General features: G+C 43.3%; 1 protein-coding gene across 1 annotated transcript in view; it reads left to right on the top strand.

Moving 5' to 3' along the window:
- Window positions 1-22,061, top strand: part of ddx10 (DEAD (Asp-Glu-Ala-Asp) box polypeptide 10) — a 310,337-nt gene that overhangs the window by 5,723 nt on the left and 282,553 nt on the right. Inside the window, exons 2-4 of the mRNA XM_038818958.1 lie at window positions 10,116-10,176; window positions 13,040-13,170; window positions 15,781-15,939. Coding sequence (XP_038674886.1) covers window positions 10,116-10,176; window positions 13,040-13,170; window positions 15,781-15,939 — 351 coding nt within the window. The remainder of the gene's footprint in view (window positions 1-10,115; window positions 10,177-13,039; window positions 13,171-15,780; window positions 15,940-22,061) is intronic.

Genomic DNA, 22,061 nt, shown 5'->3' with positions numbered 1-22,061 from the left:
AACCACTCAAGATCAAGTAGATTACTGGCTCTGAGCTGGATTTTTAGCAAGGTCTGCGGAAGGAATGTTAAAGATTTTGGAGTATAAATTAAACTCTGTTGCATCTATTTTATACCTGTAAAACTGGTGCAATGAGGCCCAATTTCAAGGACCCACATCCAGCACCCTGAAATTGAATTGTGCAGTTTCTCAGGAGTCGGTCATTGTTAGATCCCTGCTAACTGCCATTTTATTTGAATTTAGTCTGCTGTAAGCAGAACACCAGTCAGGCCTGCTCGCTGCTCAGACTTTTCATTCTTTGTCGCAGGCTAGCCAGGGACTGCTGAAAAGGCTAGAACATTTTCAAAAAAAGTTTGTAGCTGGGAGCAGCATAAGCGCACTTCCCAGCTTCTAGACACCCCTGACAGCCTCTGCTGGTCATGGCCGGGGCAGGGGTCTTAACTGCTGCCCTCTGCTTTTCCTTCCTCAGAAATGATTCCACTGAGATGATCCACGTTGCTTAGTGGGCAGGAGAAAAAGATTTGCAAAGGAGGTGCGAGAAACAATGTTGGAACCACTCAGTATACAACATGTATCTCTTTGTCAAAATGAAAATAAATGGTTTCTGAAGAGAATTAACCGATCTTTTGGGTTTGTTGATGCTCAACATAACGTGAAATAAGAGGAGTCCCAGCATCAGGGATAATGGATAGCTCTGATATTTTTCCGAAATCAAAATGTTCATGGCATTTGGAGAAGATGATTCGCACTCATGAATAATTCATATATCATGAACTAAACTTTTGTGCATGTAGAAAACGTAAGGGGGAAATTTTTCTAATTTTTCTCAGCTGATGTACGAATTGAATGCCTTGCGTGTTGTTAAAATGTATTTACTTGTTGGAAATTCAAGCTGAATGTTTCCTGTTTCGCACACACGTTTAAAGAAACTTAATCTCTGGCTGTTTATTCTGGGTTGATTAGGCTTCGCTCTCATTGACTCCACGTGAAGTTCTTTGAGCCTGGTGCTTCTGCTCTTGACAGTTGCACTTTCTTTCTGATATAAGTTTCCATGGAGCCAGACTCGTTTACGGCATGCGGTAATAGGAGGTTTTTGCAGTTTAGTTGAAATCAGAACGCATGTGCTGCTTTTGTGATGAGAAAAGAGGTTTCTTTATCATGGAACCATAGCATTTACAGTGCAGAAGAAGGCCATTCGGCCCATCAGGTCTGCACCGGCCCTTGGAAAGAGCACCCCACCCAAGCCCACACCTCCACCCTATCCACCTTTACTTTTTTTGGACACTAAGGGCAATTTAGCATAGCCAATCCATCTAACCTGCACATCTTTGGACTGTGGGAGGAAACCGGAGCACCCGGAGGAAACTCACGCAGACGCGGGGTGAACATGCAGACTCAACCCAGACAGTGACCCAAGCCAGGAATCGAACCTGGGACCATGGAGCTGTGAAGCAACTGTGCTAACCACTGTGCTGCCCTTATGAATTTCGTCTCTTTGCTCATATTCCCAGAACTACTGAAGCTTGATAGGTAATCCTATTCATAATATTGTTCTGGCTGGAAAAAACCCTGGCTCTCAAGTAACTCATTTCCATATTGGCTGCCTGAGCTAGAGGGTCAGATTATCATTCTCTCCAAATAGTCTCTGGCTGGTTGGATATTGAACAACAGTTCTGATACAGAGGGATTCTCTGTTCCTGATCTTTTGAAAGAAGTAATTACTTGGAAGAAAACATATTAATTGATAAACATCCTTCAGATAAGTGTGTAATAGGTTTTCTTTCTGTAAGTGGCTCAGTTAATTTATTTTCTGGAGTTGACTGCCTCCTACCCCCCACCACACTCTTACTCATGCTTCCTCCTGGATTTTGAAGCCCAATTTGAGTCCATGCATAAATCATTTTCGCCTGTTTCTGATATCTGTTTGAGTTGATCTTGCCTCTGCCTCCCTTTTCTCTGCATCTCTCTCACATCCCTTTTCTTTCAGATGGGCGTTGGTGTGATGGAGAAAGGAGCTACTGACAGCTTCATTTAAGGTGGGCGTTGTGAGGAAGATGCGGCCGATAGCATCACCTTCCCCATCCCCAACTGTACATAGGCATAGGGGTAGCACATTTATTTATTATTTATTTCGAACACTACAATAATAACATACTATATCATACAGTACATAAATAAAATAAATACCAAATAATATGCAGCACATACACAATGGAAAAAGAGTAGGAAGAAGTACAAAATTAGAAATCCCACCTCCTTTTCGGAAATACAAATCAAATAGTTAATAATTTTCCAGATCCCAGTCACATACTTAACTAATTTTTTGTGTTCCTATTATCATAATAATACCTACATAAACCATTAAAAAAATACAACCATCTTATTCCTTTGTTTTATATAAACTAAAACTCCGATCCATACGCATTTTGTTTTAAACCTATAAATATCTGCACATGTTTTCAAGTCTTCATTTAAGTGCCTGGATCTTGTTCGACGTCCTCCTTGTTTTCTCTACCCTTTCACAGCTAATGTATCCTCTACAACTTCACTCACCTTCCTGCTCCCAATTGTTGCCTACCTCCCATTATTGAACCCGCACCATAATTTTAGCTTACTCAACCCTTGCATGCTGCCCTTTCCCTAATCCTACTGTTGCTCACTTTATCCATATCTCATCATTCACTGTTTCCTCCCCACTGCCCCTTTTCCCCTTCAATTCTGGATGTTGAGGCTAGAGACCTCCTCATCCTGAACAAGATTCCCTTATCCGTTTCTCACTAAGACTGCCTCTCGAGCCTTTTACCTGAAGCATAATGACAATAAACTTTGCAACATATGTGACCAAATAGGTTGATGCTGTTTAACATATTAATCGGCCTCCTTCCATCTGCGTAAGATGATGGACATGCAGCAAATCAATTCCATTGAGGATGGGGTAGCTTTGCATGGGTGCACTTTGCTGTTGGCTGAAGAGACCAATTTATGAGAGGCAGATTCTGCCAGAAGTGCTGTCTGTGAAGTGCTTGTCAGGTGGTGTTCTGGGTTGTTGTTTTTGATGCCCGTTGCCCTGTCACTGATTCTCATGGTGACTTATGCCAGGCCACAGGTGATGTCACCATTTTCGTATCATCAGCTAATGTCTCCCAAGTGTAAGAAATTATGTTTTGGGCCTGTAAGTCACACTTGCAGGTGTCGTTGAAGCAGAACTTTGGGTGTCCTACCACCTCACCAAAAAGAAAATCCTTGGGTATGTGACCATCTTACTGACCTGTGAAAGTCCCTGAGCCAGTGAAGCTGTCTTTGCTTAATGAATGCCACTGTGAGTTCTAGGCTAAAATGATGATGTGGTGAAGAGAGGTGGAATGACTACCCCAATTACCCTATTCCTCATTTGACTGCAACAGAACTTTTACAAAAGGACCTGCTGGCCAATTCAGTGCTTGACTGTTTCTGGGCTGAGACTCGAAAAGACACGGCGAGACAGGCTTTCTCGAGTCTTTTGAAAAGAAGAGAGAATAGTATTTATTGTACTTAACCTGGTCGAAGCAAAATAATAAATCCTCCAGCTTTCAGACACAGACGCACACTCGAAGTTCATGTGCACACCAATGTATTACAGAGTGGGAGGATGAGATGAAGTGAACCTTTAAAGATTAAAGTGATGCAATTCTTGTCGGCTGATGATTTGGATGGATCCAGGCTGCACTCGGTGTTCCTTCTGGTTTCCGATCAATGTGATTTAAAATGTAAAAAGATGATTTATCTGTTCTTCTGGAGATACTTGTTGCTGGGCAGACTTCTTTAAAATCTCTGTTTATGGCACATGGATAGAATCCCTACAGTGCAGAAGGAGGCCATTTGGCCCATTGAGTCTGCACTGGTCCTTGGAAAGAGCACCCATTTAAGCCCATGCCTCCACCCTATCCCAATAACCAGTAACCCCACCTAACCTTTTGGGCACTAAGGGACAATTGAGCATGGCCAATCTACCTAACCAGCACATCTTTGGACTGTGGGAGGAAACCGGAGCACCCGGAAGAAACCCACACAGACACGGGGAGGAAGTGCAAACTCCACACAGACAGCAGCTGTGGCTGCAATTGAACCTGTCGATGTGAGGCAGCAGTGCTAACCACTTAGCAAACAGCAGACAGGGTTCAAAATTGCAAGATGGGTAGAGAGAGAGGACCACACAGGGTCCATTTCAACATCTTTTCTGCTTCTGGCTCTGGTCTGGAGAAAACAGTCTGTTAAACGCAACGTTGCTAGCTGGCTTATCGCCCCTTTCTCCAACAGATCAATGACACAAATATGGTCAGGATGCTCTGTGAATGGGCTAAGAGATGGTCCCATTCATACTCATCTGCTGGGGTTTCTAGACAGGGTTGTCCACTTAATGGCTTTGGGCTTTATTGTGTACAACAGTGGTTTTCAAATCTTTTGCACATTGGGCAAGATGACAGACCTGTCCTTTGACCTCATTCTAAATTGTTGATAAAGTTAATTTTTGAATAAATTGTCTGGTAATCAATTATTCTGTCTTTTTAATCCCCCCTTTATACCTCCAAAATGTACTTGCCTTGAGTTATTGCCTTTATTGGTAAGATGTGGCTTATTTATAAAATGCTATATTCTATACTCACTGGCACTTGGTACTGGGCGGAATCTTGAGATTAGCGGTTGATTACACATTTTTTAAATCTTTGCCGTAGCATTTGAAACTTTTCCTGAAAGTTGTCACCAATTCCTCCACGTGTGTTATTCGCTATAATCTGGACTATTCCCCTTCTTGCAGAATATCCTACGCCTGTGTTGTGATATCCTTTACCTTGGCTTCAGAAAAACAACATACCTTTCAAGAATCATGTTTGTGATTACAGAACTACCTGCTGGTATCCCTAACTATCGTATCGACGGCAACTATTGCACTTCTTCTTTCCGCACTCTCACCCACTGTTTGCACTCAAATCTTCCATGGTGCCAGGGGTTTGACTCTTCTTGCATTCTTCCAATGTTGGGTATTTAACGCTGAAAACAAGTTAGTGATTGCCATTTTCATGGAGCATTCCAGTGTTCCACTCTGTCTGGTGCTTGCTCATTCTCACTTCATCTCCATCACCGGTCTTTGATGGGATGTATGTTTGAGCAGAATCTTGGACTCCCGGCTCCCATTTGTTCTTCAAGCTCCAAACCTTGGAGCTTGGCCTCAAGCAATAAATGGTGCTTCCTGAATATCTGGTTATCCAGGATCCACAAATTATTTCTAGCATTTGCAAATCGAACAGGATGTGCATGGAAAGGTCTCCATAGACTGCCACGATAGTCAATCCAGTGAACTCTAAATCACCTGAGACCCAGACCGTTAAAACACTCAACACTAAACGCTAAAATCTTAGAAACTGACATCTAAGTCACTGATTTGCATAATGTTAAGAAACTGACCTCTTAAAGATTGAGATACTAAAAGAGGGAAACATTAACTAAAACCACTGGATAGTATATGCTTGAACCGAAACCCAAGAAAATTGTCATCAAGTGAATTTCAATGGTAAAAACAGTTTTGGTCAATAAATAAACACTGTTCTATTACAAAGCCACTTGTTCCACAGCAGTGACATCATTTTTGAATTCTGTATTCTGGGGCGGCACAGTGTTTAGCACTACTGCCTCACAGTGCCAGGGACCCAGGTTTGATTCCGACCTCGGGTGATTGTCTCTGTAGAGTTTGCACATTTTCCCCGTGCCTGCATGGGTTTCCTCTGAGTGCTCCAATTTCCTCCCACAGTCCAAAGATTGGATTGGATTTGTTTATTGTCACGTGTACCGAGATACAGTGAAAAGTATTTTTCTACAAGCAGCTCAACAGATCATTCAGTACATGGGAAGAAAAGGGAATTAAACAGAATTTAAGGAAATACATGAGAATACATAATAGGGCAACACAATATATACAATGTACTACATAAGCATTGGCATCGGATGAAGCATACAGGATGTAGTGTTAATGAGGTCAGTCAATAAGAGGGTCATTTAGGAGTCTGGTGACAGTGGGGAAGAAGCTGTTTTTGAGTCTGTTCGTGCGTGTTCTCAGACTTCTGAATCTCCTGCCCGATGGAAGAAGTTGGAAAAGTGAGTAAGCCGGGTGGGAGGGATCCTTGATTATGCTGCCCGCTTTCCTCCGGCAGCGGGAGGTGTAGATGGAATCAATGGATGGGAGGCAGGTTCGTGTGATGGACTGGGCGGTATTCACGACTCTCTGAAGTTCCTTGCGGTCCTGGGCCGAGCAGTTGCCATACCAGGCTGTGATGCAGCCCGATAGGATGCTCTCTATAGTGCATCTGTAAAAGTTGGTAAGGGTTAATGTGGACATGCCGAATTTCCTTAGTTTCCTGAGGAAGTATAGGCGCTGTTGTGCTTTCTTGGTGATAGCGTCGACGTGAGTGGACCAGGATAGATTTTTGGTGATGTGCACCCGTAGGAATTTGAAACTGCTCACCATCTCTACCTCGGCTCCGTTGATGCTGACAGGGGTGTGTACAGTACTTTGCTTTCTGAAGTCGATGACCAGCTCTTTAGTTTTGCTGGCATTAAGGGATAGATTGTTGTCGCTGCACCACTCCACTAGGTTCTCTATCTCCCTCCTGTATTCGGACTCGTCGTTATTCGAGATCCGGCCCACTATGGTCGTATCGTCAGCAAACTTGTAGATGGAGTTGGAACCAAGTTTTGCCATGCAGTCGTGTGTGTACAGGGAGTGGAGTAGAGTAAGGGGCTAAGTACGCAGCCTTGCGGGGCACCGGTATTGAGGACTATTGTGGAGGAGGTGTTGGTGTTCATTCTTACTGACTGTGGTCTGTTGGTCAGAAAGTCAAGGATCCAGTTGCAGAGTGGAGAGCCAAGTCCTAGGTTTTGGAGCTTTGATATGAGCTTGGCTGGGATTATGGTGTTGAAGGCGGAGCTGTAGTCAATAAATAGGAGTCTGATGTAGGAGTCCTTGTTTTCGAGATGCTCTAGGGGTGGGTGTAGGGCCTGGGAAATGGCGTCTGATGTGGACCGGTTGCGACGGTATGCGAATTGAAGTGGGTCGAGGCGTTCCGGGAGTATGGAGGTGATGCGCTTCATGATCAGCCTCTCGAAGCACTTCATTACAACTGATGTCAGGGCCACCGGGTGGTAGTCATTGAGGCACGTTGCCTGGTTCTTCTTTGGTACCGGTATGATGGTGGTCTTCTTGAAGCAGGTGGGGACCTCGGAGTGGAGTAGGGTAGGTTAAAGGGCATAGGGTAGGTTGATTGGCCATGCTGAAATTGCCCCTTTGTGTCCAAAGGTTAAATGAGGCGATGGGGCAGGGGATTGGGCCTAGGTAGGGTGCTCTTTGGGAGAGTCAGTGCAGACTCGATAGGCCGAATTGCTTCCTTCTGCACCGCAGGGATTCTGTATGTCCTTTTGTGAAGGATATGTACCGTCCTTACCTGGTCTGGTTTACATGTGACTCCAGATCCAGAGCAATAAGGTTGACTGTTAACTTCCCTGTGCCATACCTCACAAACCACTCAGTTCAATGGCAATTATGGATGGGCAGCAAATGTTGGCCTTGCCATTGACCCACACATCTTCAAAGAATAAAAAAAGCTCCCACTCTGACTTACAACTCTAACTGAATCTGCTTTCACTGACTTTTTTGTAGCCAGCTCTATTGTTTTTATCTCTTATCTTCTTGCATTAAGACCATTAAGTCATAGGAGCAGAATTAGGCCACACGGCCCATCGGGTCTTGTCCGCCGTTCAATCATGACTAACACTTTCCTCCTCCCTATTCTCCTGCCTTCTCCCCATAACCCCTGATCCCCTTATTAATCAACAACCTATTGATCTCTGTCTTAAATGCACTCGGTGTCTTGTCCTCCACAGCCTTCTGCAGCAAAGAGTTCCACAGATTCACCACCCTCTGGCTGAAGAAATTCTTCTTCATCTCTGTTTTAAAGAATTGTCCCTTCAGTCTGAGGCTGTGCCCTCAGGTTCTAGTTTTTCTGACTAGCGGAAACATCCTCTCCATATCCACTCTATCTAGGCCTTTCAGTATCCTGTAAGTTTCAATAAGATCCCCCATCATCCTTCGAACTCCCTACAAATACAGACCCAGAGTCCTCAACCGCTCCTCTTCTGAAAAATCCTTCATTCCAGGGATCATTCTTGTGAACCTCCTCTGGACCCTTTCCAATGCTAGCACATCCTTCCTTAGATACCCAGCCTAAAAATGGTCACAATAATCCAAATGGAGTTTCCCCGTAGGCTCATTCTCTCTCTGCACTGTCTGAATCTTTACCACCAGTTCTCCCACTGAAATTTAGTCATGAATTGAAATAATAATCTTCATTAACAATCTTTACTAGTGTCACAAGTAGGTTACATTTAAACTGCAATGAAGTTAGTGTGTAAATCCCCTAATCGCCACACTACGGCACCTGTTTGGGTACACAGAGGGAGAATTCACCTAACAAGCACGTCTTTCTTGACTTGTGGGAAGGAACTGGGCAGCACGGCAGCATAGTGGTTAGCACAGTTGCTTCACAGCTCCAGGGTCCCAGGTTTGATTCCTGGCTTGCGTCACTGTCTGTGCGGAGTCTGCACGTTCTCCCCGTGTCTGCGTGGGTTTCCTCCGGGTGCTCCGGTTTCTTCCCACAATCCAAAGATGTGCAGGTTAGGTGGATTGGCCGTGCTAAATTGCCCTTGGTGTTCAAAAAGGTTCGGTGGGGTTACTGGGGTGTGGGCTTCGGTAGGGTGCTCTTTCCAAGGGCCGGTGCAGACTCAATGGGCCGAATGGCCTCCTTCTGCACTTTAAATTCTATAAGTGCCCGGAGGAAATCCACGCAGACACGGGGAGAACGTGCAGACGCCGCACAATCAGTGACCCAAGCTGGGAATCGAACCCAGTTCCCTATTGCTGCAAACTGCTGGAACAATTGGCTTGTCTGCATTGAAAACCGGCAAAAGGCCAGCAAATGTTTTCCATTTTTGAGAAACCATCTTTTTATTAACCTGAATGTGACAATGATTTTGACATTTCTGTGCTTCAAAATGAGATCACCTGCTGACATTCATTGCATGTGGAAAGTGATGAGGTGAACCAGGATTGCAGACACAGTTTATGTACAGATCTCCTTTTTGCTGTATCTTCTGCCTTATTGGGCATTGTTTATTTGTATTATTTCCTTTGGTTTGTGCTGCTTTTGCAAAAGAAAGTGTGACTATTTAAAAAATATCTTGAAGGCAGCACCCCATAATTGGACCCCATCTGACTGATGATTTATTGTCTGGCTTGTATTATATTCAACAGTTGAGTATTGGACAACCATTTAGAAGCCTTTAAGATTATGAAAGGGTTTGACTGCAGAGGCATACAGAATATGTTTTCACTTGTGGGGCTATCCGAAACTGGGGATCGTAAATTCAAGTTCCTCATTTAGAGTGGGGGATATAATGAAGCCATTCGATTACTGTTACTTGCCTGTTCAACCTTTAACTTCTGCGAGTCTGAGTGCATATTAAAGAAAACATATGTAAATGCAGTTAAATCATGACAGTTGCCCCAAAACAATTTAACAGAATAGAAGACTCCTTTCCAAATTAATAAAGGTGGTTTGCTGTGGCTCGGTGGTGCAGTGGTTAGCACTGTTGCCTCATGGCGTTGAGGACCCGGGTTCGATCCTGGCCCTGGGTCTCTGTCTGTGCAGAGTTTGCACAATTCTCCCTGTGTCTGTGTGGGTCTCACCCCAACAACCCAAAAGATGTGCAAGGTAGGTGGATTGGCCATGCTAAATTGCCCCCTAATTGGAAAAATGTATTGGGTATTCAAAATTTATATAATAAAGATGGTTCAACCTGTCCAGTTATACAGATGGGCAGCACAGAATGTCAGTGTGCACGTATGAACGTGCTGGTGTGGCATCGTAACATTGTAAAATAACAATGGGTGTCAATTTAAAAATGTTATTAGTGCCGTTCGTTGTAACCTGAACGTCGTAAAGTCGAGAATTACCTGTAGTGCCTCGCAGAAGGAGGAGTGAAGGGATATAAATATCACTGTGTTTAAATCTATTGTTTTTTACTTTCAGATAGATGTCAAGGAGGTGATGAGATTTTCAGATTTCCCATTGTCTAAGAAAACTGTGAAAGGTAAGTGCTACACTGCCTTTCTCAATGCTTCCTTCGTAATATATACGTACATTTTTTTCATTTAAATCCGTCCATTTGGCTAGAGGGAAGTGGTGAATGGAATTGTGTCACATTGTGAGATTCAGTCTCAGAAAATAATTTGACCATGCATTGGACAAATTGTGTTGGCTGGTGTAGATCATTTCCTCTTGCCAAGTTCAATGATGCTTGAACTGCAAGCAGGTCCAATGAAGTGATTCTTTAATCTACTTTAAGCTAGAGTGTGGTTCAATATAGAGCTCACTCTCTCAACTAGCTGAGGCAAGCAGTATAGATGTATTTAAAATGGAGTTAGATAGGCAGCAGTAGAGGAAAGGGATAGATGTTTTGGAGAGATAGAACAAGGCCTGTGTGCAGTATTAATACCAGTAGTGACCAGTTGGGCTGAATGTGCCTGTTTCTGTGCTGTATATTTAAAAATGAATGAAAAATATATTCTATATAATTCTATGTTTGGGAACTGTTTAGTTCCGCAAAGCTACACTGGGATTGGTTCCATAGGATTGTCCTATGATGAGAAGTTGAATAAATTGGGTCTATATTTTCTGGAGTTTAGAGGAATAGGAGTTGATCTAATTGAAACATACAAGATTGTGAAGGGGCTTGATAGGTAGCTATTCAGACCGTTTCCCCCCTGACTGAGCGATCAAGAACATGGGGCACAGCGTCAGTATAAGAGGCTGATCGTTTAGAACTGAAATGAAGAAACATTTCTTCACTTTAAGGGTTGTGAATTTTTGGGACTTGGATTTGGTGTCTCGGGGACCAAGCAGGGAATGGACCTGAACTTGATGATTGGCTGTGATTGTATTGCATAGCTGAGCAGGCTCGAAAGTTTATATGACCTACTCCTATTTCTTATGTTTTTCTGTATGTATCCCGTTAACAGGCCTGGGCAGCACGGTGGCACAGTGGTTAGCACTGCTGCCTATGGCGCTGAGGACCCAGGTTCGACCCTGGCCCCAGGTTACTGTTCATGTGGAATTTGCACATTCTCCCCGTGTCTGCGTGGGTTTCACCCCCACTACCCAAAGATGTGCAGGTTAGGTGGATTGGCCACACTAAATTTCCCCTTAATTGGAAAAAAATAATTGGATATTCTAAATTTATTTGAAAAAATGGCATTGACTTGGCATCCACTATAACATTAATGGGATCATGCGTATCATTTATCATTGGTTTGTCTGGTCTGTCTCATCGCTTCAAATTGCCCTCAAATTACTATTCCAAGTAATTTACGCTTTTCTTGAAAGCTTTATTAAAACTGCAACATTTTTGTAATGTAAGTATTATATAATAATTTGGATTGAGTATCTGTGATTGTTGATACATTTGAAAAGTAGTCTATCAGCCAAAATGTTTGTAAACCACTGTTCTAAGTGCTTAGGGGATTTGAATTCATATTTACCGTATATACTCACGTATCATGCGATCTCGCGTATCATGCGACCCCTAAATTTTCGTCCTCAAAACATGATTTTATGCTATATCTCATGTATCATGCGAGTCACTTTTTTGGAAATTAATGCCCAAACTAAAACTTCCAAATGGTATCATTGTCTGTGGATTCTGCAGAGTGGATTCTGTTGTGAAAGCTGTTCGCGAATCGAACAGCTTTCCAGCTGGCTTAACTGCCGTCGTTCTGCCACTTGACGTTTCCATTCATAAAAACGGCAAGTAAAACACCCGCGAATTCTGTATCGGAAAAAGACGGCCATGTATTGAATAAACTACCCATATGATCAGGAATACTACTCTTCAGATTTTGACCACAGCATTCTGATGGGAAGATGTTCAGCCACTTGACGTTTCCATTCATGTTTTTATGAATGGAAACGGCAAGCAGCTGAACATCTTCCCATCAGAAAAAACAGCAAGTAAAACACCCGCGAGTTTTGTATCTCGCGTATCATGCGACCCCCCAAATTTAGGTTACAATTTAGGTCTTCAAAAGTCGCATGATACGCGAGTATATACGGGTAGTTTCTAGTTGACAATGTTTTAAATTTAATTAGCTTAGCAAACTAAAAGGGAAAGTTAAATTTTCTCCTGCCTTCAGAAATAAGCTGCAAATTATTTGATTTAACTGTTAATTTTCACTAACTTTATTGCAGTGATAATGTGAGCTTACTTGTGACAATAAAGATGAGATTAATATCTAGCTGAATTTGCAGCTATGACAGTCGGTGATGATCAGAGAAACGAGTAGGTGTAATTTGATTTTGAAGCCTTGTTGGTTCTGTGTAGCCTTCACTGAAGGTACTGTTTCACACAGTATAGTACTTAGCATTTATGTTGTAATTGTGCTTTTGTAATAATTATTGTGGAGTTCTAGGTATTTGATTGTTGCGTGTCACTGGAATGCCAGAACAAAATTATGAAAAGATGTGACCACCCCTCCAACCCAGCCATTGAGACAGTACTATATTTATATTTTTCAAGTGGCCTTTGATAGGGCCATATTTAACATGAGGTTTTTTTTTTAGTGCAGAATATATTCCAACATTTAGGTTCTGAAAATAGGTCATTCATTTCCCTCAATTTACTTCGGGGTCAAGAACCATTGTAACTGTGCATCTCACCTTGGGTGGGTTATTGCTCTTGGGAAATACTGAAATATGAATGTCAAAAGGTTCCATGACTTTTACTATTGCAAGATAGCTGTATTTTGTTCATATATTGCCCTGTTCAGTACAGTGCTTCCGATCAATTAGAGTTGTGGAGAGGAATAAAGCTTCTGACAGTATAACCTGTGATTGAATTAAATAGCAGATTTTGCTTGATCTGTTCTGGAAATTTGTAAAGGCTGTATTATGTTTTGTAGGCTTGATGGAGGCGCAATATCGTATGCCCACTGAAATACAGAAGCAGACAATTGGTCTAGCATTACAAGGTAAAGATATTCTCGGTGCTGCAAAGACTGGATCTGGAAAGACGTTGGCGTTTCTTATTCCTGTAAGTAACTGGGATTAAAGGAGGAGGGTTTATATTGACGAATAACTGATTTGGTAGACCTAGGCCGAGACAAGAAGAGTGAAGTTCATGAAATATGGGGCGCGATTCTCCGCCCCCCACGCCGGGTGGGAGAATAGCAGGAGGGCCTCCCGACATTTTTCACGCCCTCCCGTTATATTCCCCCCCCCCCCCCCCCCCCCCACGCCACGAATCGCCGCTCACCGTTTTTTACGGCGATTCTCTGAGGCCGATGGGCCGAGCGGCCTGGCCTTCGCGCCCGTTTGAACACGGCAGCAAACACACCTGCTTGCTGCCGTCGTGAAACGGGTGCCCACCGATCGCGAGCCGTGCGCCAGTAACGGACGCACTCTTTTCCCTCCGCTGCCCCGCAAGATCAAGCCGCCACGTCTTGCGGGGCGGCTGAGGGAAAAGACTCCAATTGCGCATGCGCGGGTTGGCGTTGTCCAACCTGCGCATGCGTGGCTGACATCATCGGCCGCGTCAGCTGGCGTGACGCTTGGCGTGCGGACTTAATGATCAAGGCTGCGCCGCCGTGATGCACGGGGCCGCGCTCCTAGCCCTGCCCGGGGGGGGGGGGGGGGGAAGAGAATCGGCCCCGGAAGTGGGCGTGAAGGCTGCCGTGGGTCACGGCCTGTCCCAACTCAGCCTTTACGATTCTCCGCATTTGCGGAGAATCTCGCCCATGGTGTTTGGTAATAGGATTTGATATAATCTTGCATCGGTGTGCACTTTTGATTATTCCCAATATCCAATTATTCCCCTGCCCTCTAACCCCATAATGCTTGGCCTTGACTCCCTGCATGTTTTGCCATAGGACATTGACTTATTTTATGTGTAGATAAGGATTTAGCGATGGTAATGGTGCTGACACTGTCAGAGTCCACCAACATTATTCCACTGAAACTGATATCATCATCTGGAGTCTGCAGGAATAATGTGGAAATCCAGAAGCTGCTGTCCTGGTAGCATAATGGTTAGCACTATGGCTTCACAGCGCCACGATCCGACGTTCGATTCCCGGCTTGGGCCACTGTGCAGAGTCTGCACGTTCTCCCTGTGTTTGCGTGGGTTTCCTCCGGGTGCTCCGGTTTCCTCCCACAAGTCCCGAAAGATGTGCTGTTAGGTAAATTGAACATTCTGAATTCTCCCTCCGTGTACCCAAACAGGCGCTGGAGTGTGGCGACTTGGAACTTTTCACAGTAACTTCATTACAGTGTTAATGTAAGCCTACTTGTGACAATAAAGATTATTATTATAAGTAATTATTCTATGCTTTTCCAAAGGGTGTGCTGTTGAGATCCCCAAAATTTGATTAATGAAACAGTCCCGAGACCCTTTGCTCTTGCGCTGTTAATCTCCGTTTAAAAAAAACTTGAACAAGTTACATCTTCTACAGTGAGGCAGAAATAGATTTTTAATGGCATACTAACTTCCTAAGTTCATATTTGTAGAATATTAAATTTTTCCACATTGAACAATTCCACATTTTAAATATTAATAAATGTCTTTGGATTAGGGTCGATTCTCAAATAATCATAATCAATTTATTTCACTATCTTAAAAGGTAAAATATAATTGAGGAATATTAAATATTTTTAACTTCCTGGTTCGGTGTGTGAATATTTCAGTGTGATTGGCTGATCTTCACTGCGACTGCACACCAAAAGATCCTCTTTATAAAAACAAATTACTGTGGTGCTGGAATCTGAAACAAAAGAGAAAATGCTGGAAAATCTCAGCAGTTCTGGCAGCATCTGTAGGGAGAGAAAAGAGCTAGGTGCAGCATGACACAGAATCCTCTGTCAGTTCTTGTGAATTTCATAGAATCCCTACAGAGCAAAAGGAGGCCATTCAGCCCATTGAGTCTACACCAACCCTCTGAAAGAGTACCCTACCCAGGCTATCCCACCCTATCACTGCAACCCTGTAACCCCACTTAACCCACAAATCCCTGGACACTAAGGGATTTAGCATGTCCAATCCACCTAACCTGAACATCTTTGGACTGTGGGAAGAAACCGGGACACCCGGAGGGAACCCATGCAGACACTGGGTGAACGTGCACACTCCACACAGGCAGTCATCCAAGGCCGGAATTGAACCCGGGTCACTGGCGCTGTGAGGCAGCAGTGCTGCCCTGATTTGTACACTTGCTGCTTAATAATGCAAGTTGCTAACCAAGTATTGGAGTTGCACTCCAATAATTAATTGGTGTTATTTATACAAGGTCAAGTCTATTATGACATTTGTTCAGGAGTTGGTGAGTGGATCTATGGGATAATTATATTGATTATTGCAGTGTTATTTAACCTGTTGATTGGGTACTCTATTTTAAATGTTAAAAACTTTGGCTATGTATGCATTGTTTTGTTAAGTAGTGCAAATCTGCTTATTTAGACTATATCATAGTTACGACATGTGTCAGTGTACAACCAACAAATAATTTTTAGTATTCCTTTACTGCATTTGGTTCATGATAATGTTGATGGTTCGCAGGACAGTTGATCATAAAGCAGCAGAAAACTAAACTATTTTTGTCGACTCATTGAGCAAACTTCTGCTGTTAACAGTGTGCCTTCCACTCTGTAGGTATTGGAATGTCTCTATCGTCAGCAATGGACATCAGAAGATGGATTGGGCATTCTCATCATATCCCCTACAAGAGAACTGGCCTATCAGACCTTTGAGATTCTGCGTAAAGTGGGAAAAAATCATGAATTTTCAGCTGGACTTGTAATAGGAGGAAAGGTAGGCAATATAAATGTAGTTGTAGAACTATTTTACTTGTAGATTAAAATTTAAACCCACGGAAAAGATACCGTTTTTAAAAAGAATAACATTAGGTGAACCTATAATGTGGGAATCTGTTAGAGAAGGACGATGTTTGACATGTCAGACAATGAACTGTGTTGTCTGGGAACTATAATGTTCAGGGTAGTCTAGAATTATTGCTACAACTGAAGTTCCTGAATTTGCAAGTTATTTTCTTTCAGTTTCTAGGTGTCAAATCTACTTTGGAAGATTGAAAATATTTTTTAATAGAAAATGAAATCATAGGTATGCAAATATTGTGTCTTCGGGCGGCACAATGGCACAGTGGTTAGCACTGTTGTCTCACGGCACCTGAGTCACTGTCCGTGTGGAGTTTGCACATTTTCCCCATGTCTGCGTGGGTCTCACCTCCACAATCCAAATAGATGTGCAGGGAAGGCGGATTGGCCACGCTAAATTGCCCCTTAATTTTCAGAAAAAGAATTGGGTACTCTAAATTTATTAAAAACAAAACAAATTTTGTCTTAAAATTGGAATCTAATTGAACATATGAGAATAATGGCACTTGCTGTTAATTATGTATAATTGGTACAAAACATCAGGCTGAATAGTGTTTAATTCTAAATCCAAAATCGCCTGTCCGAATTGCGATGTCCCACTGTTGGCTTTGTGATAAGGGCATCTTGCTGCCTATGCATCATTAAAATGCATTGAATGGCGAACATATGTTGTATTTGCCTGTTACATACAAATTAAGTTTGCTACAGACATTTAAATAGCACTTCAAGTTTACGTACCCTTTAATTATTTAATTAGTGTTAATTACTGCCAATGAACACTCACCCTGAAAATGAACTGTTATTTCCTTAGTTATGAATTGTTGTTGCAGGTTTTGCAAATTATATTTCTAACAATTTTTTAACTTTACTGTTTGCACTCTCTAACTCTCCCTCTTAATAATCTTTATTGTCTCAGGTAGGCTTACATTAACACTGCAATGAAGTTACTGTGAAAATATCCTGGTCAATACATTCCAGCGCCTGTTCGGGTACACTGGGAGAATTCAGAATGTCCAATTACCTAGCAGCACGTCTTTCGGGACTTGTGGGAGGAAACCGGAGCATCCGGAGGAAACCTATGCGGACACAGGGAGAACGTGCAGACTCCGCACAGACAGTGACCCAAGCCGGGAATCAAACCTGGGACCCGGGAGCTGTGCAGCACCAGTGCTAACCACTGTGCTACTGTGCCGCCCATTCTTTATCCCTCGCTCCTTCCCTCTCCCTCTCCTTTCTCTCATCCTCTCTTTCATTTCCATTGAAACTTATGTTGCGAATTGATGATATCATGAACTTCATTGCCTGTTATTTGGAACACAGCAAATCTAATGCGTTTCAACTGCCTACACCCACCCATATATATCTTCGGTTTTCTCCTGAAATTTTTCTACTATCTCTGAACAACCTGTGCGTTTTCCTGCTTCTGATTTGAAATCCGTTTTCTCTGGTTCTACAGTTTCTGACAATTTCAACCATCAGCAGCAATAATAATTTGCATTTTTTTGTTGTTGCAATTTTAAAATCATCAAATGTCCTAATCTGCTTCACGAGTTATTTATTAATTACAATTTAATACTGAGCAAGAAAGTGATATTGGGGCCGATGAAAGAGTGGGGTTTCAATGAGTGTCTTAAAGGAGGAGAGAGAATTGGAGGAACAGAGAGTTTTAGGCCGTGACATATTGAATTTCCATTTATCTGTTATGTTAAGGTTCTCTGAATGCTTAAATATCACCATCTCTTATTTTTCTACTACCTCTCTTTCAAATTTTTCAAACTCTCTATAGCTGATGCCATCAGCCAATGATTCTTGAACCTTTGGTTGGAGGACTTGTTTTAAAACTGAATGAGTAATTATGTATCCCCCCCGATCCAAATTATAAACTATGTAATTAATATTCACTTGTGAAATTAGTACGGCAATCTCATGTACAATACAATATAAAATGTTAACGAATGCAAAGAGAATAAATATTTATTGTCAAATTAATGACAATATTTGACATCTAGTAAACTTAGCCTACCTATAATATGCTTGCTGGCACTTTCAAACCAATTTAATGAATTCTCTTCCAGTGTTCAACACCAAATCGGGAGAAATCAGGAGACAACTAGATGGTTATTTAATTGTAAATCTTTGTGCCACTCGCGCCCCTGCTCCATGCACACGCCCCTGCTCCATGCACATGCCCCTGCTCCATGCACACGCCCCTGCTCCATGCACATGCCCCTGCTCCATGCACATGCCCCTGCTCCATGCACACGCCCCTGCTCCATGCACACGCCCCTGCTCCATGCACACGCCCCTGCTCCATGCACACGCCCCTGCTCCATGCACACGCCCCTGCTCCATGCACACGCCCCTGCTCCATGCACACGCCCCTGCTCCATGCACACGCCCCTGCTCCATGCACACGCCCCTGCTCCATGCACACGCCCCTGCTCCATGCACACGCCCCTGCTCCATGCACACGCCCCTGCTCCATGCACACGCCCTTCCTTAAATGATGGCGGCTGGATTCTGCTCCCACTTCCTTGCTTGCGCCAAGCCCATTTATGGATGCCACTCTTTTGCTTACTCTGGACCACTTATGTGGCCATTCATTATTGTATATAGATAAAAACAAGGAAGCCGATTCCCTTGATACATCCCAGTTATTCTGTGACATCGCTCTCCTCTCATGGTCTCTGAATTTTACTATTCAGATTATTTTGCAGAATCCCTGGAAAGTTTTTGTGAACCTTCAGGGGTCACTTGACCTCGGTTTAAGAACCATTGGCCTAAGGTACTACAGCATATAGTTGCCATTTTCTGAACTGCTACCGAAGTCTGCGTGTCCTGGTTTATAGTATGATGACCAGAACTGTACAATTTATTGGGCTGCAAAATAGGGTATTAAAACAAATGGCCGCCGAGGTAGTAGATACATAGTTTTCAGTCTTCCAAAATTCTCCAAATTCTGGAAAGTTCCCAGCGGATTATAAAACCGCAAATATAACATCTCTGTTCAGGAAAGGAGGAGACTTCATGGATGAAGATACAAGACAACTCTCTGAAATTTTGGGCAGGGCAGCCAAGGGATGAGTGAGATTGAGGATCTGAAAAAATTAGTAATAGTAAAAAAGTAGTGCTGGGGAAATTAATGGGACTGACGTTTGATAAATATCCTGGACCTGATGATCTGTACCCCAGCGTTGAGAGAGTGGCTGTAGAGATAGTGAGTGCATTGGTGATCATCATCTGTGTAAAAACCTTGCCTCGTATATCTCCACTAAACCTTGCCCCTCGCACCTTAAAGCTATGCCTCCTAGTAATTGATCGTATCTGACTATCCACTCTGTCTATGCCCCTCATAATTTTGTCGACCTCTATTAGATCGCCCATCAACCTCCGTCGTTCCAGTGAGAACAAACCGCGTTTATTCAACCGTTCTTCATAGCTAATGCCCTCCATACCAGGCAACATCCTGGTAAATCTCTTCTGCACCCTCGCTAAAGCCTCCACATCCTTCTGGTAGTGTGGCGACCAGAATTGAACACTATCTCCAAGTGTGGCCTAACTAAGGTTCTATACAGCTGCAACATGACTTGCTAATTCTTGTACTCGGTGCCCCGGCCATTGAAGGCAACCATGCCGTATGCCTTCTTGACTACCTTCTCCACCTGTGTTGCCCCTCTCAGTGACCTGTGGACCTGTACACTTAGATCTCTCTGACTTTCAATACTCTTGAGAGTTCTACCATTCACTGTATATTCCCTACCTGCATTAGACCTTCCAAAATGAATTACCTCAGATTTGTCCGGATTAAACTCCATCTGCCATCTCTCCGCCCAAGTCTCCAAATGATCTAAATCCTGCTGTATCCTCTGATAGTCCTCACCGCGATCCGCAATTCCATCAACCTTTGTGTCGTCTGCAAACTTACTAATCAGACCAGTTACATTTTCCTCCAAATCATTTATATATATATATACTACGAACAGCAAAGGTCCCAGCACTGATCCCTGCGGAACACCACTAGTCACAGCCCTCCATTGCTACTCTCTGCCTTCTATGACCTAGCCAGTTCTGTATCCACCTTGCCAGGTCACCCCTGATCCCGTGTGATTTCACCTTTTGTACCAGTCTACCATGAGGGACCTTGTCAAAGGCCTTACTGAAGTCCATATAGACAACATCCATTGTCCTACCTGCATCAATCATCTTTGTGACCTCTTCGAAAAACTCTATCAAGTTAGTGAGACACGACTCCCCTTCACAAAACCATGCTGCCTCTCACTAATATGTCCATTTGCTTCCAAATGAGAGTAGATCCTGTCTTGAAGAATTCTCTCCAGTAATTTCCCTACCACTGACGTAAAGCTCACTGGCCTGTAGTTCCCTGGATTGTCCTTGCTACCCTTCTTAAACAAAGGAACAACATTGGCTATTCCCCAGTCCTCCGGGCCATCACCTGAAGATAGTGAGGATCCAAAGATTTCTGTCAAGGCTTCAGCAATTTCCTCTCTAGTCTCCTTCAGTATTCTGGGATAGATCCCATCCGGCCCTGGGGACTTATCTACCTTAATATTTTTTCAAGACGCCCAACACCTCGTCTTTTTGGATCTCAATGTGACCCAGGCTATCTACACACCCTTCTCCAGACTCAGCTTCCACCAATTCTTTCTCTTTGGTGAATACTGATGCAAAGTATTCATTTAGTACCTCGCCCATTTCCTCTGGCTCCACACATCGATTCCCTTGCCTATCCTTCAGTGGGCCAACCCTTTCCCTGGCTACCCTCTTGCTTTTTATGTACATGTAAAAAGCCGTGGGATTTTCCTTAACACTATTTGCCAATGATGTTTTGTGACCCCTTCTCGCCCGCCTGACTCCTTGCTTAAGCTCCTTCCTACTTTCCTTGTATTCCACACAGGCTTTGTCTGTTCCCAGCCTTCTAGCCCTGACAAATGCCTCCTTTTTCTTTTTGACGAGGCCTACAATCAATATCTCTCGTTATCCAAGGTTCCCGAAATTTGCCATATTTATCCTTGTTCCGCACAGGAACATGCCGGTCCTGAATTCCTTTCAACTGACATTTGAAAGTCTCCCACATGTCAGATGTTGATTTACCCTCAAACATCCTCTCCCAATCTAGGTTCTTCAATTCCCGCCTAACATTGTTATAATTAACCGTCCCCCAATTTAGCACATTCACCCTAGGACCACTCTTATCCTTGTCCACCACCACTTTAAAACTTACTGAATTGTGGTCACTGTTCTCGAAATGCTCCCCTACTGAAACTACTACCACCTGGCTGGACTCATTCCCCAATACCAGGTCCAGTACAGCCCATTCCCTAGTTGGACTGTCTACATATTGTTTTAAAAAGCCCTCCTGGATGCTCCTTACAAATTCTGCCCCGTCCAGGCCCCTAGCACTAAGTGAGTCCCAGTCAATATTGGGGAAGTTAAAGCCTCCCATCACAAAAACCCTGTTGTTTTTACTCCTTTCCAAAATCTGTCTACCTATCTGCTCCTCTATCTCCCGCTGGCTGTTGGGAAGCCTGTAGTAAACCCCCAACATTGTGACTGCACCCTTCTTATTCCTGATCTCTACCCATATAGCCTCACTGCCCTCTGAGGTGTCCTCCCAAAGTACAGCTGTGATATTCTCCCTTTCATCTCAGTAGTTTCCCTGGAATTGTTTCTCCAGTGATAGTGGTTGTTTTCAGTTCCCCCCTTATTTTAGTCCCATGCTTTCCAATGGTTCTTGGGATGCTTTTAGTGTGCCGACATACAAAATACTTGTTCAAAGTCTCTTTGATTTCCTTGTTTCCCATTTCTAGTTCCTCAGTCTCATCAACTAAGTATCTTTACTTCAGTTACTCGCTTTATACAAGTTCTTACTTTCTGCTTTTATATTTCTAACTGGTTTACTCTTGTGTTCTAAATTCTCCCTCTTTATTTTTTAGTCATCTGTTGCTGGTTTCTAAAAATAATTCCCAATTTTCTGGGCTGCCACTAATCTTCGGAGCAGTTTCGCAGCTTTTCTTTCAA

Source organism: Scyliorhinus canicula, chromosome 14, assembly GCF_902713615.1.
Source record: "Scyliorhinus canicula chromosome 14, sScyCan1.1, whole genome shotgun sequence".
NCBI classification, from domain to species: domain Eukaryota; kingdom Metazoa; phylum Chordata; class Chondrichthyes; order Carcharhiniformes; family Scyliorhinidae; genus Scyliorhinus; species Scyliorhinus canicula.
The sequence above is the reverse complement of the archived record's forward strand: the minus strand, read 5'-3'. Positions and strand labels throughout refer to the sequence as shown.